The sequence below is a fragment of the Drosophila persimilis genome, unplaced genomic scaffold (assembly GCF_003286085.1).
Source record: "Drosophila persimilis strain 14011-0111.01,24,50 unplaced genomic scaffold, DperRS2 tig00000000-arrow-pilon, whole genome shotgun sequence".
Classification (NCBI taxonomy): domain Eukaryota; kingdom Metazoa; phylum Arthropoda; class Insecta; order Diptera; family Drosophilidae; genus Drosophila; species Drosophila persimilis.
Window position 1 is genome coordinate 24,691,269 of NW_020825288.1, and position 12,244 is coordinate 24,703,512.

General features: G+C 43.3%; 6 protein-coding genes across 6 annotated transcripts; all 6 read right to left on the minus strand.

Annotated features, from left to right (window-relative positions):
* Positions 1-252: 252 nt before the first annotated feature.
* LOC6591756 (tol-Pal system protein TolA) lies at positions 253-1,321 on the minus strand. Its single transcript, XM_002017381.2, has 2 exons — positions 1,158-1,321; positions 253-1,100 (listed from the first exon to the last, which is right to left on the minus strand). The coding sequence occupies exons 1-2, from the start codon at positions 1,278-1,280 to the stop codon at positions 354-356; spliced, it is 870 nt and encodes a 289-aa protein (XP_002017417.1). The 5' UTR covers positions 1,281-1,321; the 3' UTR covers positions 253-353.
* A 2,305-nt stretch (positions 1,322-3,626) lies between these two features.
* On the minus strand, positions 3,627-4,316 carry LOC6591757 (calmodulin-related protein 97A). Its single transcript, XM_002017382.2, has one exon. The coding sequence runs from the start codon at positions 4,155-4,157 to the stop codon at positions 3,711-3,713; it is 447 nt and encodes a 148-aa protein (XP_002017418.1). The 5' UTR covers positions 4,158-4,316; the 3' UTR covers positions 3,627-3,710.
* Positions 4,317-4,713: 397 nt separating this feature from the next.
* LOC6591758 (calmodulin-related protein 97A) lies at positions 4,714-5,387 on the minus strand. Its single transcript, XM_002017383.2, has one exon. It carries the CDS (start codon positions 5,232-5,234, stop codon positions 4,788-4,790), a length of 447 nt encoding a protein of 148 aa, XP_002017419.1. The 5' UTR covers positions 5,235-5,387; the 3' UTR covers positions 4,714-4,787.
* A 5-nt stretch (positions 5,388-5,392) lies between these two features.
* Positions 5,393-5,957, minus strand: LOC6591759 (calmodulin). Its single transcript, XM_002017384.2, has one exon. It carries the CDS (start codon positions 5,904-5,906, stop codon positions 5,409-5,411), a length of 498 nt encoding a protein of 165 aa, XP_002017420.1. The 5' UTR covers positions 5,907-5,957; the 3' UTR covers positions 5,393-5,408.
* A 26-nt stretch (positions 5,958-5,983) lies between these two features.
* On the minus strand, positions 5,984-6,641 carry LOC6591760 (calmodulin). Its single transcript, XM_002017385.2, has 2 exons — positions 6,632-6,641; positions 5,984-6,578 (listed from the first exon to the last, which is right to left on the minus strand). Exon 2 carries the CDS (start codon positions 6,558-6,560, stop codon positions 6,048-6,050), a length of 513 nt encoding a protein of 170 aa, XP_002017421.2. The 5' UTR covers positions 6,561-6,578; positions 6,632-6,641; the 3' UTR covers positions 5,984-6,047.
* Positions 6,642-11,548: 4,907 nt separating this feature from the next.
* Positions 11,549-11,987, minus strand: LOC113567441. Its single transcript, XM_026995305.1, has 2 exons — positions 11,908-11,987; positions 11,549-11,838 (listed from the first exon to the last, which is right to left on the minus strand). Exons 1-2 carry the CDS (start codon positions 11,981-11,983, stop codon positions 11,591-11,593), a joined length of 324 nt encoding a protein of 107 aa, XP_026851106.1. The 5' UTR covers positions 11,984-11,987; the 3' UTR covers positions 11,549-11,590.
* Between the last annotated feature and the right edge of the window lie 257 nt (positions 11,988-12,244).

A 12,244-nucleotide genomic window follows, 5' to 3' on the forward strand; every position in this document is an offset into this window, starting at 1 on the left:
GACAATAGCTTGGGACACGCAAAACATTTTTACGCGCCAAAATTTTATTTTTGTTTTGCTAGTTTTTGTTCTTACTAGAGGTGAGAGTTCACATGATATTCGGAAAATCAACTTAAACGCCACCATAACTCAACTTTGTGACAAAACTAGGCCCCTGTGCTTATCAAACGTAAAAAAACTGAATTTTTCTAAAAACTGTTAGCTCAACGACTCAAGCCTGGAGTAAATAGGGTATTACATTATTAGAGCAAGTTTTCAATGCAAAATTTCCTGTGCATGAACTAATATTAAAGCAAACTTTAGTTGTAACCAACAAATAAATTAAAAAATATAAGCTAATGCTGTGGACTCTGTTACCATTCTTCTAATTGTTGTAGAAGCTGTTCCATCTCCTTCTCCTCCTGTTGCTGCTGACGCTGCTGCTGATGCTTATTCTGTCCCAACGTTTGCGGTAGTTGAGAACGGAATCCACCCCTTATTGATCGTTGATCTCTGGCCGCCTTTTCTTTTGCCTCGGCCGCGGCACTGGCAGCCTTGCAGGCCTCCTTCTTGGTGTTTTCGTAGTCAATCTGGGCGGATTTCAGTTGCTTGAGCAGCATCTCTGTCCGGGTGCGAGCGGCGTTAACGAGCTGGTTCCTCTCGTCCAGCTCCTGCTGGGCTCCTTTTGCCGCTGCCGTTGCGTGGCCGATATTCCCCTCGGCAATCTTGACAACGGCGAGAAGGGCTTGGTGAAGCAACTGGGCCTGCTTGACCGAAGCGGCGGCCGCTTTGACATTTTCCTCAGAGCCGACCAGGGAGGCGACCTCCTCCTGGGCGACGGCCTCGGCCTCCTGCACCTCCTGTTGCAGCTGCTCGACAATCTGCTGTTTACCTGCCAGTGCCGCCTCGGCCGCGCGGGCTGCCGATATGGCCCTGTCGGCGAATTGGGTCTTGACCTGGCGAGCGGCCTCCGCCGCCGCTGACTGCTGGGTGTCGGAGGCTTGCTTCGCCTCCTGGGCGGCCTCCTGGGCAATGTTTGAGGAAGTTTTCTTCGAGTTTTTACGCCCCAGGCCCATTAGCGAATTACCGTCACATTGCCCCATATTGTTCATTCTCCTTTGCTAAACGGATTCGCGGATAAGACTCAAAGGTGGGCAAACAGATGCACTTCGGCTCACCTGGCACTGCTGACGTTGCTTCCGCTGTTGACGTCGTTCTGGCAGCTGGTAGCTCTGAATGGCTGCGGCAGAGATTAGCAGTACGTAGACGAAGACCAGGATGCAAGGCGGCGCAAGGTGCATAATTATGTGAGCCTTCAAAGTTGCGGCAAGTTCTCCGTTCCAGCTCGGGCTCAAACATTTTTACATTTCAAGTAGTTCGCTAAGGCAACGTGGAGAGTTCCATAGAATGAAATGTTTAACAAAGTTTTTGTTAGGAAAAGTCAGGGAGAGTCGTCAGGAAACGGAAACGAGGGATCGATGGTGGGCGGTGGTTGCGGGTTGGGCAAGGGCGGCATAACTTTTCCGCGCAATTTAACTTAACGTTCACGAGTTTCTCATTTTTATTTTCTTTCTTTTGTACGGTCTTTTTTGCACTTTTTCTTTGACATGAAAAGTAGACTAACAATGCATGTGGCAACGTTTTTTCTTTGCTGTTGTTGAACCAAAATTAATTGGGTCGTCAAAGTCCTTCAGCCCGCCGATAAGCTTTCGGCCTTATCAAAATGGCAGCTGAGGAGCGCCGAGAGAGCACCAGAAAAAGAGCCGGCGAAAAGTTGGAATAAAAATGAGGGAAAACCCAAGACGATTGCTTGGGTCATTTGTGCGTTGATCTGTTAATCCGGAAAGGGTTTGCCGGGTTTCCCAGCCTGAAAGCTGCGGATTTTCCTCCCATTTGATTGAGAGTCCTGGACTTTTGTCGATGGGAAAAGGCTTCGCTCAGCATTAGAAGACTAAAAAAAGGTCTCTGGCCACAGTTGCTCAGTTTATGGCTCATAGACAAGCCAACATAGACAAGCGTATGCGTAATAAAATCCCCAACTTAAAATTCCACATACATATACATATGTACCGTTTCTCTCCCAATTAGAGATAACTGATATTTTTAACAGTTTAAACTATTTATGTGGCATGTGCCAAGGCAAGGTCCACATTTGGGTCCCCGGCGTCATGGAGTGCAGCTCCATGGACACACTCACTCGGCCTTGTTCACGGACCTCGTCACTTGCATCCGCCTTTTTGCGTATTCAAGTGTCTGTGCACAAGTGCTCCATCGCCCCCGCATCTCCACTCCCCTCCACACCCTACACACACACGCCCCAAATGACACTCTGAGTGGGAAACGTGGCGGCAAACCGCAAAAAAGAGTCTCCTAGAAGGAGGAATCGATGTGCATGAAAATTTTGCCATCAAAATGCTGGCAAAAGACCTCAGCCACATCGAAGCTGAAATTCTCTAATGAGAAATTGTGTTTTTGGAGAGAATTAATGGATTAATTAATGCTATAGGCGTTTCAAATAATATCTTTAAGATTGATCTCCTCCAATCACAAGTTAGTGGGTTTCCCTCATTTAGGCAAAGCGAATAAACATCCTAATATTACGGATTTTATTTGAACTTTTGGCAATATTCCTGATGTTACAACTTGTTTTTCGCCAGTGTATGGCTGCCTCGTAGTGCAGTTCCCTGCCCCCCAGACCTTACCATACTAGAGGCCATATGGACTGGTCCACAAATTCAATTTCCTCTGCAGTCAGTCCATCGAGCAATGTCCTGTGCCCTGCTAACTGCCTCGTCTATGTGGTGATGCGGCGATGTGCCGATGCCATGTCCTTTTGGTGTTTGGACGTCCCACCTACATACACACATATAGATGATGTACTCGTATACAGGGTATATATAACTTGTATATATAATATTTATGCCACAGTAAGTGCTTATTGATGTCAGATCTGAAATTGAAATCTGTTTGAGGCTTTTGTTCTTATTTCGTATGGATCCACGTTGCAGTTAAGGTTTCGTTTCGTTTCGTTTCGTTTCGTTTTTGGTTTCAATGGTTTTGTGGACTCTCAATTAAGCAAGTTGGCATTTCTGACATGTCTGAGCTTCGACTGAAACCGAAACTGAAACCGAAACTTGATGCATGAAAAATTGGAAATACACTAGTACATCCATACGTACATACACGTTTACGTTTATGCATGCACACGAAATATTTATAAAGTCAGACACAAGGCCCATCTCCCAGGAGAAACCAACGAGAACAAGAATGGAAATGGGCATGGGTATGGGGGGGGGGGGATGTATTGGGGGGTATGGGGGTATGTGGTATGAGGTACAGAAGAGGAGCAGGAACTGGGGTGGCGGTGGGGGTGGGGCCGTTGAGGCCACAGTAAAATTTAATTTCAATGCATAACCAAATTGAATTTAAGCAACAGGAAAATTGCTCGCCTGGCCACAAAGGTGCCGCATGTGGGCGGGGAAGGAGCTGAAAGAGTAGGCTAAAACCACGCAGAGTGTTTCAAGTTGAAAGTTTTCACCTAGAGTAGAGTAGAGTAGAGTAGAGAAATTTCTCAAAAGCCAGCCAACCACAATAACCCGAAAGTGGAAATTGCACGAGTAGCAACATTTTCGAGAGCAAAGAAGGAATTTCAAGAGTTTTGCCTCAATCCACAGGAAATGCTTTAATGTTTCGAAATGTTCGGTGTGTGTCTGTACTTTGTTTCAGGGTGCCTACTTCTGGTTGATCATCCAAACAAACTCCTCGTAGTTTATCAGGCCGTCCCCATCGAAGTCAGCCTCGCGTACCATATCGTCGATCTCCTCCTCAGTGACCTTCTCACCCAGGTTGATCATCGCGAAACGGAGCTCTGCCGGCGATATGAAGCCGTCGTGGTCGCGGTCAAAGATCTGGAAAGCCTCTCGCATCTCCTCCTCCGTGTCAGATTCCCGTTTCTGCTTGTTCATCATCTGGCAGAACTCGTTGAAGTCGATCTCGCCATTGCCATCGATGTCGACCTCGTTCACCAGATCCTGAAGCTCGGCCTCGGTGGGGTTCTGGCCCAGGGACCGCATCAGGATGCCCAACTCGCGGGTGGTGATGGACCCAGTGCCATCCTTGTCAAACAGGGCGAAAGCCTCCTTGAACTCTGCAATCTGCTCTTCAGTGAGTTCGGTCATTGTTTGTGATTTTTGGTATTTTTACTAAGAGTTTGGTAGGTTTTTAATTTGTTTGTATTTGTAATTTAGTATTGCTGTGGATTTAAGCTGCTGGTTGTTGTTGACTCAAAACCAATTGTGATACAGAATTCTGTGAATTTTGTGACCACATCCCGTTCCGTTTCGATGTAACGGCAACGCCTGCCCAGTTCTGATCTCTCGGACATCAACTTACAAAGCCTACGTAGTCGATGTTTTCCTCCTTATCGTATAATTTTCTTCTTCCAAATATGTCCCTATATGACAAAACACCGCATCTGCTCTGCGGTCATGTCCCTCCTTATCGAACAACTTTAATGAAGCAATAATCTCGTCCTTGGGTGTCATCTTGGACATGACGTATAGAGAGTCGTCCCGCAACATATCGATTTTAGTTCTTTCAAGTGGAAAGTTTTCATATAGAGCAGAGTAGAAAGGAGTAGAGGGGAGTAAAGAAGTTTCTCAAAAGCCAGACAATCCTAAAGTGAAAATTGCCCGAGTAGCAACATCTCGAGAGTAAATAACGAATTTCAGGAGATTTTCTTCAATCCACAGTAACAGCTTTAATATTTCTAAAAGGGTGTGTGTATCTGTATTTTTTTTTTCGGGCGCCTACTTTTGGTTGATCATCCAAACGAACTCCTCGTAGTTTATCAGGCCATCTCCATCGAAGTCGGCCTCGCGTATCATCTCATCAATCTCCTCGTCGCTGACCTTCTCACCCAGATTGATCATCACAAAACGGAGCTCTGCCGGCGATATGAAGCCGTCAAGGTCGCGGTCAAAGATCTTGAAGGCCTCGCGCATCTCCTCCTCCGTGTCAGTGTCCCGCATCTGCTTGCCCATCATCTGGCAGAACTCGTTGAAATCGATCTCGCCATTGCCATCGATGTCGACCTCGTTCACCAGATCCTGAAGCTCGGCCTCGGTGGGGTTTTGGCCCAGGGAGCGCATCAGGATGCCCAATTCGCGGGTGGTGATGGAGCCACTGCCATCCTTGTCGAACAGGGCGAAAGCCTCCTTGAACTCTGCAATCTGCTCCTCAGTCAGTTCGGCCATTGCTTGTAATTTTTTGTCTATTTACTAGTAATTTTGAATATTTTAGAATTACTGTTGCTGTGGATTTCAGTTGCTGGTTGTTGTTGAACCAAAACAAAATTCGAAACTGAATTCTGTGAGTTTTGTGACCCTCTCCCGATCCGTTTCGATGTTCCAGGAACGCCTGCCCAGTTCTTATCTCTCGGACATCATAGTCACAAAGCGTACGTAGTCGATGTTGCCCTCCGTATCGGAGTCTGCGTCACGTATGATCTCCTCGATCTCGTCCTCCGTCATTTTATCACCCAAATTAGTCATTATGTGACGAAACTCCGTCTCTGCTATAACGCCAGTTCCCTCCTTATCGAACACCTTGAATGCAGCAATAATCTCGTCCTCGGGTGTCATATCCTTGTACATCTTGGACATGATGTATAGAAAGTCGTCCCGCAACATATCGCCGGATCCGTCCGTATCGATTTCAGCATAGATATCGCTCAGTTCCAAATCCGTGGGAAAGACGGCCAAGGCACGCATTAGGTACTTTATCTGTTTCAGTGGCAGAACTCCCGTATTCTCCGGATCGAACATATCGAAGACCGTAGTGCAATCCTTGCTTTGCTCATCGGTTAGCGTATGACTATGGCTGACCCGCTCCTCTGGCGGCGGAGTGCTAAAGTCAAACTCATCCATGGCAGAGGTCCAGAGAGCGCTGGCGTCACGGATCTATGGGGGTCTAACAAACGATCACTTCAAATTTTTAGTTATGTTTATTTCATATTGTTTTTCAATTCCATTTCATTTTGAATTTTGGGGCAAAGAGATTTTGTAAGACTATGCGGATGTTTCTCTCTCTTGAAACTTCTGAACAAGCGGCTTCTGCATCATGGCCACAAACTCGGCACAACTGATCTTGCCATCGCCATCGATGTCGCCGGCCTTTAGCATTCTTTCGATAAGCACATTCTTGGGTTGGATGTTCATGCTCTTCCACACATTGACCAGATCCTCTCCGCCTATGTAACCATCGCCATCCTGATCGAACATCTTGAATGCCTCGCAAAGCTGGCGCTTCTCTTCTCTCTCGAACCTGTCCATAACGAAGCAGAACTCTTTGAAATCGATCTCGCCATTCCCATCAATATCGGAGGCTTTAAATGTCTCCTCGAGCTCAGATTCCGTCGGATTCTCGCCTAAAGTTTGGACCATTACGCGTAGTTCGTCAATTGTGACCACTCCGTTCTCATTCTTGATCAAAAGCCCGAAACTCTTTGTGTATTCGGCCATCTGTTCCTTCGTTAGATTCTCCATAATGGCATCGAATGTATGCTTCGATTTAAGATCCATCGAGTGAGTCGATGAGCTCTGCAATTTACTAGTATTTTATTACTCTATGCTTTTATTGTTTTATTGCTTACATTTAGGTGGTTCCAAATTATATAATGTTAACCAAATTTTAGTTATTTTAAGTGGCAGTTTTTACTGGTTTTTTTTTATTTTTTGTATTAAAAAGGTCTATCCTATGTATGCATACCAAATAATTTTAGAAATGAAAAATTGAAACTAAATTGAAGTTAAATTTGAAGATAACATGATTAAGAATTAATTTTTGAACAGTTGACACCCTTTCTGTCCATTGCTCCGTTTCGATAAAGCAAAAATTTTGTGAAGACTGTAGGCTGACTGCATTGCATGCTCCAAAACAAACAGATATTTTCCCCAGTAAATTTAACAATTTAATTTACAGAATATTCAGAAAAAAGTATGACCTTTTTATAGCCTTTTGCCCAAGCCTCAAGCGCTGCGGCAGTTTAACAGCTTGGGTAATTACATTTTTAATTAAACGCGACGCAAACGCAGTTTGTTCCATTTTCTTTTATTTGTATTTTTATTTGGGTATTTTTTGTTTACCGTAATGTATTTCCCTTGGGCAGCCATTTCATGCCGCCGCTGGTGACCTCCTTGGACATTCCTTTTCCCCATATTGAACTTTACGTGTAAACTCGAAAATTATCCAATCCAAAATTTCGAAACAATTTGCATAATTTTCGACAACGTACAGAGGGAGAGACACACAACCCAATTGCATAAGCCTAGATCCTTGGACATCCTTTATCACACGTTCTCTCCCCGGCAGCGTCAATGGGATATTCTTGCTAATGAGAAGCAAATGAAGAAGCAGGGGACGGGGGACAGCTTAGGGACAGAGGGACAACGGGCCAAGGGCCAAAACTCGAGCCACACCCAACGGGAGATTGTCAAGCATTTCTGTGCATAGATTAGAGGTGGAGTTTTGGGCCAAGAAACAAGGATATATGTATGGTGTATGCAGCAAGCTCATGATGGTGATGTGTTTGTTGTTTGACTTTAATCAGGCGTAAACAGGGCGAGGGCATCCATGAAAATGACAACTGCCCTTTGGGTATTAGTATAATTTGCATTTGCGTTGTGCATCAGACACGAGCATCGCTGCACAAAAGGTTCCCCCATGCCAAAATCTGTTAATGTTTGAGCTCAGGGCAAGGTTCTCCTTAATATCAAGTATACGCCGCAGTGAACACCGTTCTTTGCGGCATTACTCGTATTGACTCAGAATGAAACCGGACAGGACAGTCCATTGATTGTTTTTCCTTCACCCGTTTCGACCCACTTTGACAGCGCCATTTCAATTAAGCATATGAAGGCGGAGCTGGCTACACAATGCCCCACTCCGAAATCCAATTGAGTGGCCAATGGCCAGTGGCCAGTGGCATACACTGGCAATCGCATCCGAGCAGCTCAGTCGCCATTCAATCAATCCGGTCGGGGCCGTGTCAGAGTGGCCGGCTCCGGGTCCAGAGCGGGCAGAACAGAGTTGCAATCTGAGCCAGTTGGCCCCGGCGTGGATTTGTCTATGCCAAAGCGTTTTCAATATGCGGACTCGGACTCGGAATCTGACTTGGTCTCCGGCTCACACACAAGTGCAGGCTCCGGAAATGAATTATGGCCAACGGCAATCCATTGTGGCCCGCAATGAGCACAGCCATTTGTGAAAAATGTTGACTGCCACGTCCAGAGGCATCTCCAACAGTTGATGCGGAGTTCCCTTATGTTTTGATTTTCAATCGTATAGCTGGCAGCCACTGGCTGGCTGCGACTGCCACTTTTCATTACGGCGACTGAAAGTGAAGTTCAGCGTCATCTTGTAGTCCTTTCTTATGCATATCGGATTCGCTCATGTGTATGCTTTTCTGCTTTCTGGCTGAGCAAAGCAAACAGTCAATGTGCTCGACAACGTACTTAAGCCGGATTGGCATGAAGGGAGCGTAGAACAAACCTGCTCCTGCACCTACGCCATCTATTGCCTTTTCTGTTTGTTTCTCCTTTGGTGGCACGTGGTGCGTGGAGTGTTTCAGGACCATGCCCAGGTATGATACGGAGTAGGGGTTGGGTCTTCTACTCAAGTACAAAAGCAAATATCCAAGTCAATGGCAGAATGTTGCCCTAAAGTGAAGTGAAATCCGGAAATACGGCAAGAAAAAGCCACAGGAAAGGGAAAACCACAAACCAAAGTTGAGTTTTAAGGTATTTGAGTTTATTTATCTGGGAATTTAGTTTCCATTTCTTGGAGAAAGAACACTCAGATCCATGATAATCAGCCTTAGCTCTCTGTGAAATAATAAATTAGTTTATTTGTCGCTCAAATGTTGCAAAATTACACAATCCTTCCTGTGTTTAAATTCAATATTTAAACTTCAACTACCTCTTTTGATTGTTTTAAAGCACTTTGAAAACTTTGAATTTTTTTAACAGGGAGTATTTTTTGAAAATTGTATGTATATCCTCAGTGTGGGAACTATTGTAAGCATTGTGATATGAGATAAATCCGTCTATAGGGCTCTGAAGCAATTTCTCAGAGACATTGTAATACTCACACCGAGGAGTATGGTATAATATTCCATTCTGGTAAACAGAAATCATTCCGTTCGATGCTCATATTATAAATGTAAATCCACCTTGGCTGGCTTTCTCTGTGTCCTATTATGCTAAGAGCATCTGCAGTGCTGAAACTAATCCTAAAACTTAAAATCCAATCTGGAATATAACTTTGTTTGACTTTTGTTTGTTGCCTTGTATTTTCTTCTATTTTCCCCCAAGATTTTCCTTGTTTGTTTTATGGCGCAAATTGCATTCTGTGGGTGTCAACAAATGCAGCTTTCTCTGCTGTGGGTCCACATCCACGCCTCCTTCCTGTCTTCACATCCTTTGTCCAGGGCCACATGAAACATGATTAAATTACTCATACGCCTCGTGTGTGCGTTTTGTGTGCATGGACAACAACTTCAATGGAGTTATTGTTTTTGTTGCTGGCATTTAGTTAATTAAGTTTTACAACAGCTTGCACACCCACCCCTAGGACACCCCACTGCCCCTTTAATTAGTTTTTAATTATTTCAGAGTTTTTCGTTGAACGTTTTTCCAAAATTTTCCAACGGGCGGATCCACAGAGAGCCACGACTCTACTCGTGTTGGACTTTGGCCTGGAGTTTGCTTTGAGTTTTAGTTAATTTTATTTGTATTTTGCAAGTATTTGCCACGCCCCCACACAAAAATAAACTAAGGCTTTTGTTCATTAAGCACATTATTTCTACACGCTTTGTTTTTACTGCAGTTTGTTTGTTCGCCTGCTCGTTTGTTCTGTTCTGTTCTCTTCTGATCCCTCTGTTCGGAGGGACTCTGGCCAAAGTTTTATGCAAGCCCATTAGCCTAATAGGCCAACCAGCAGTCGCAGCAGTCAGCCCTGGCTTATGTAGTATAATTAACTTTTGTTGCAGATTAATATAAAGAACAATGCAGTAAAGTTGCAAATATTCGGCAGCTTCGCTTACGAAAAATAGTTTCCATTACTAGAGTTTAATAAAGTGAACCCACTTTTGGCTTTCGGATGTACAGAATAAATGTACATCAACTTATGTAAGGGTAAAGTTAACACACAACAAAAAAATTAAATACTTTCCGAAGCTTTAAAGGTGTGTAGAGAGATAGTTTCCATTGAAGTTATAGCATTTGGTAGAGCTATTTTGTTTTATATATTAGCATATTAAAATATAATGTGATAACTTTGCTTCATATCTTTAGATACTTAAGATGAGATAAACTCACAAAGGTTAGCTTTCCGGTCAATTGTTTTTATGGCAGCTGAATTATGTATATAGCGATATGTCCTATCATTGGACATAGGGATTTCCGATTTGAAGTTACACTTTCAGCAGAGCGGAATATGCAACATTTCACCCTTCCAAAAACTGCTCTTTTTCAACATTTTCAGCTAGCTTCAAACCTGGAGAACATAAACATACGGACATTTGGATGGCCTGAGGTAAATATCACTCAATTGCCGATGTCAATCCTGTATATTAGATTGCAAATAATTTCCTCGTATGTACATTGCAGGCGTTGCTCCTGCAGGTAGATTTCAGCTAGAATATGTAAAAAATAAATATTAAATGCAGCATTTTTCATGGGAATTGATAATATTACTCCGTGTTTTTTCCATGCCTTCTGAAGAGACATCAGTTGGTAACATAATGCTGATTGAAATGCACCAGCAAAAATTTCACTTTATCAACTTTTGCATGTTTAAGCGTGTCCGTTTCGTGTACGGGTCCTTGTCTGTGAACATTTCCCTCCAACTGGATACAGCTCTGCATCGCCTAGAACAAATATTTACACGGCTCGCTGTATGGCATTTTCCATAAACTACCATAAAAACAATAAAATTCGCAATAAACCAAATGGAAAGCGGCAACTGCCGGCTCATGTGAAATGCATGCAACAAAAAAATGCAACAAACAAAAGCCACAACACAGCACAGCACAATTAAGCAACAAAACCAAACGAAACGGAACGAAACGTTTTTCATAACTTAAATTGCAAACTGTAGAAAGGGGGTAAAAGCGGAGAAAAAATCAAGTAAGAACGTAATAGTTGACATTTCGACTAAAAGATACCCGATAGTGCGAAAGGGAATTACCAGATAGTCAGCAATAGTAATTGGGGAAAAGTATATACTTTTTATATCTAATCCTATAATGCTATCTATTTTGTATGATCGGGAGAGGCATAACAACATCATAACACCATAAACAATATACCTCTATCGATTAATACAACATACCCTTTTGTATTCTACGAGTAACGGGTACAAAGAGAAGGAACAGAGTGCGACTGCCTGGAACATCAACAGTAGAGAACAAAGCCATAAAAACAATGGAGGATGGAAGTCAAATGTGACTGAGTAAGAAAAAGGAAAACTTGACTTTGATACTCGTACGTACATCCCATGGACAAAGCAATTAGATTTGGCATTGTTAGCAGCTATGCCACATCATTTACATTTATTCCCTAGTCAAATTCACATACCACATGATAATGTTGTACAAAAATGAGAATGCCTTCTTCAATTTGCTGAAGAAGGACACCTGCGGAACGTTATATTCTTCAGCATCATCAGAATCGTCAACCTTTTCCTTAGAGACTTCCACTGTTTCGCCTATTTTTTCTGGGTGTGAAGAACGACTACAACTCTCATCTACTCCCAAGCCTGTAAGGTGGCTTAGGCTTTTTCCAGAATGTTCACAGGAAGCTGTAGAATAGATAAAATATATCTACACTGTCTTCGATCCCAGCATTCCTTAACAATGGTTTTACTTACAAGCATTTGTCCCATAATTGGAAATAGTGGCCAAAACCACCAGCATCAGCAGCAAAGCCAACGAAATGTACCGCATGACGATATTGGAGAAACTAAAAGTTGTGTAAGGTGGAACTTAAATATATGTGGGTATACGAGTTGCCAGATTAAAAGTACATGGTGGAACGGATTGATGTATTTCTTGGTCGGAAATGTTTACAAAAAATTTAACTATTTTTCAAAATTTTACAACAAACTGCTCCTTTTTTTATACCCGATACTCAAAAAGTGTATTGGGGTATATTAGATTTGTGGGTAAGTCGATATGTGTAACGCACAGAAGGAAGCGTTTGCATAT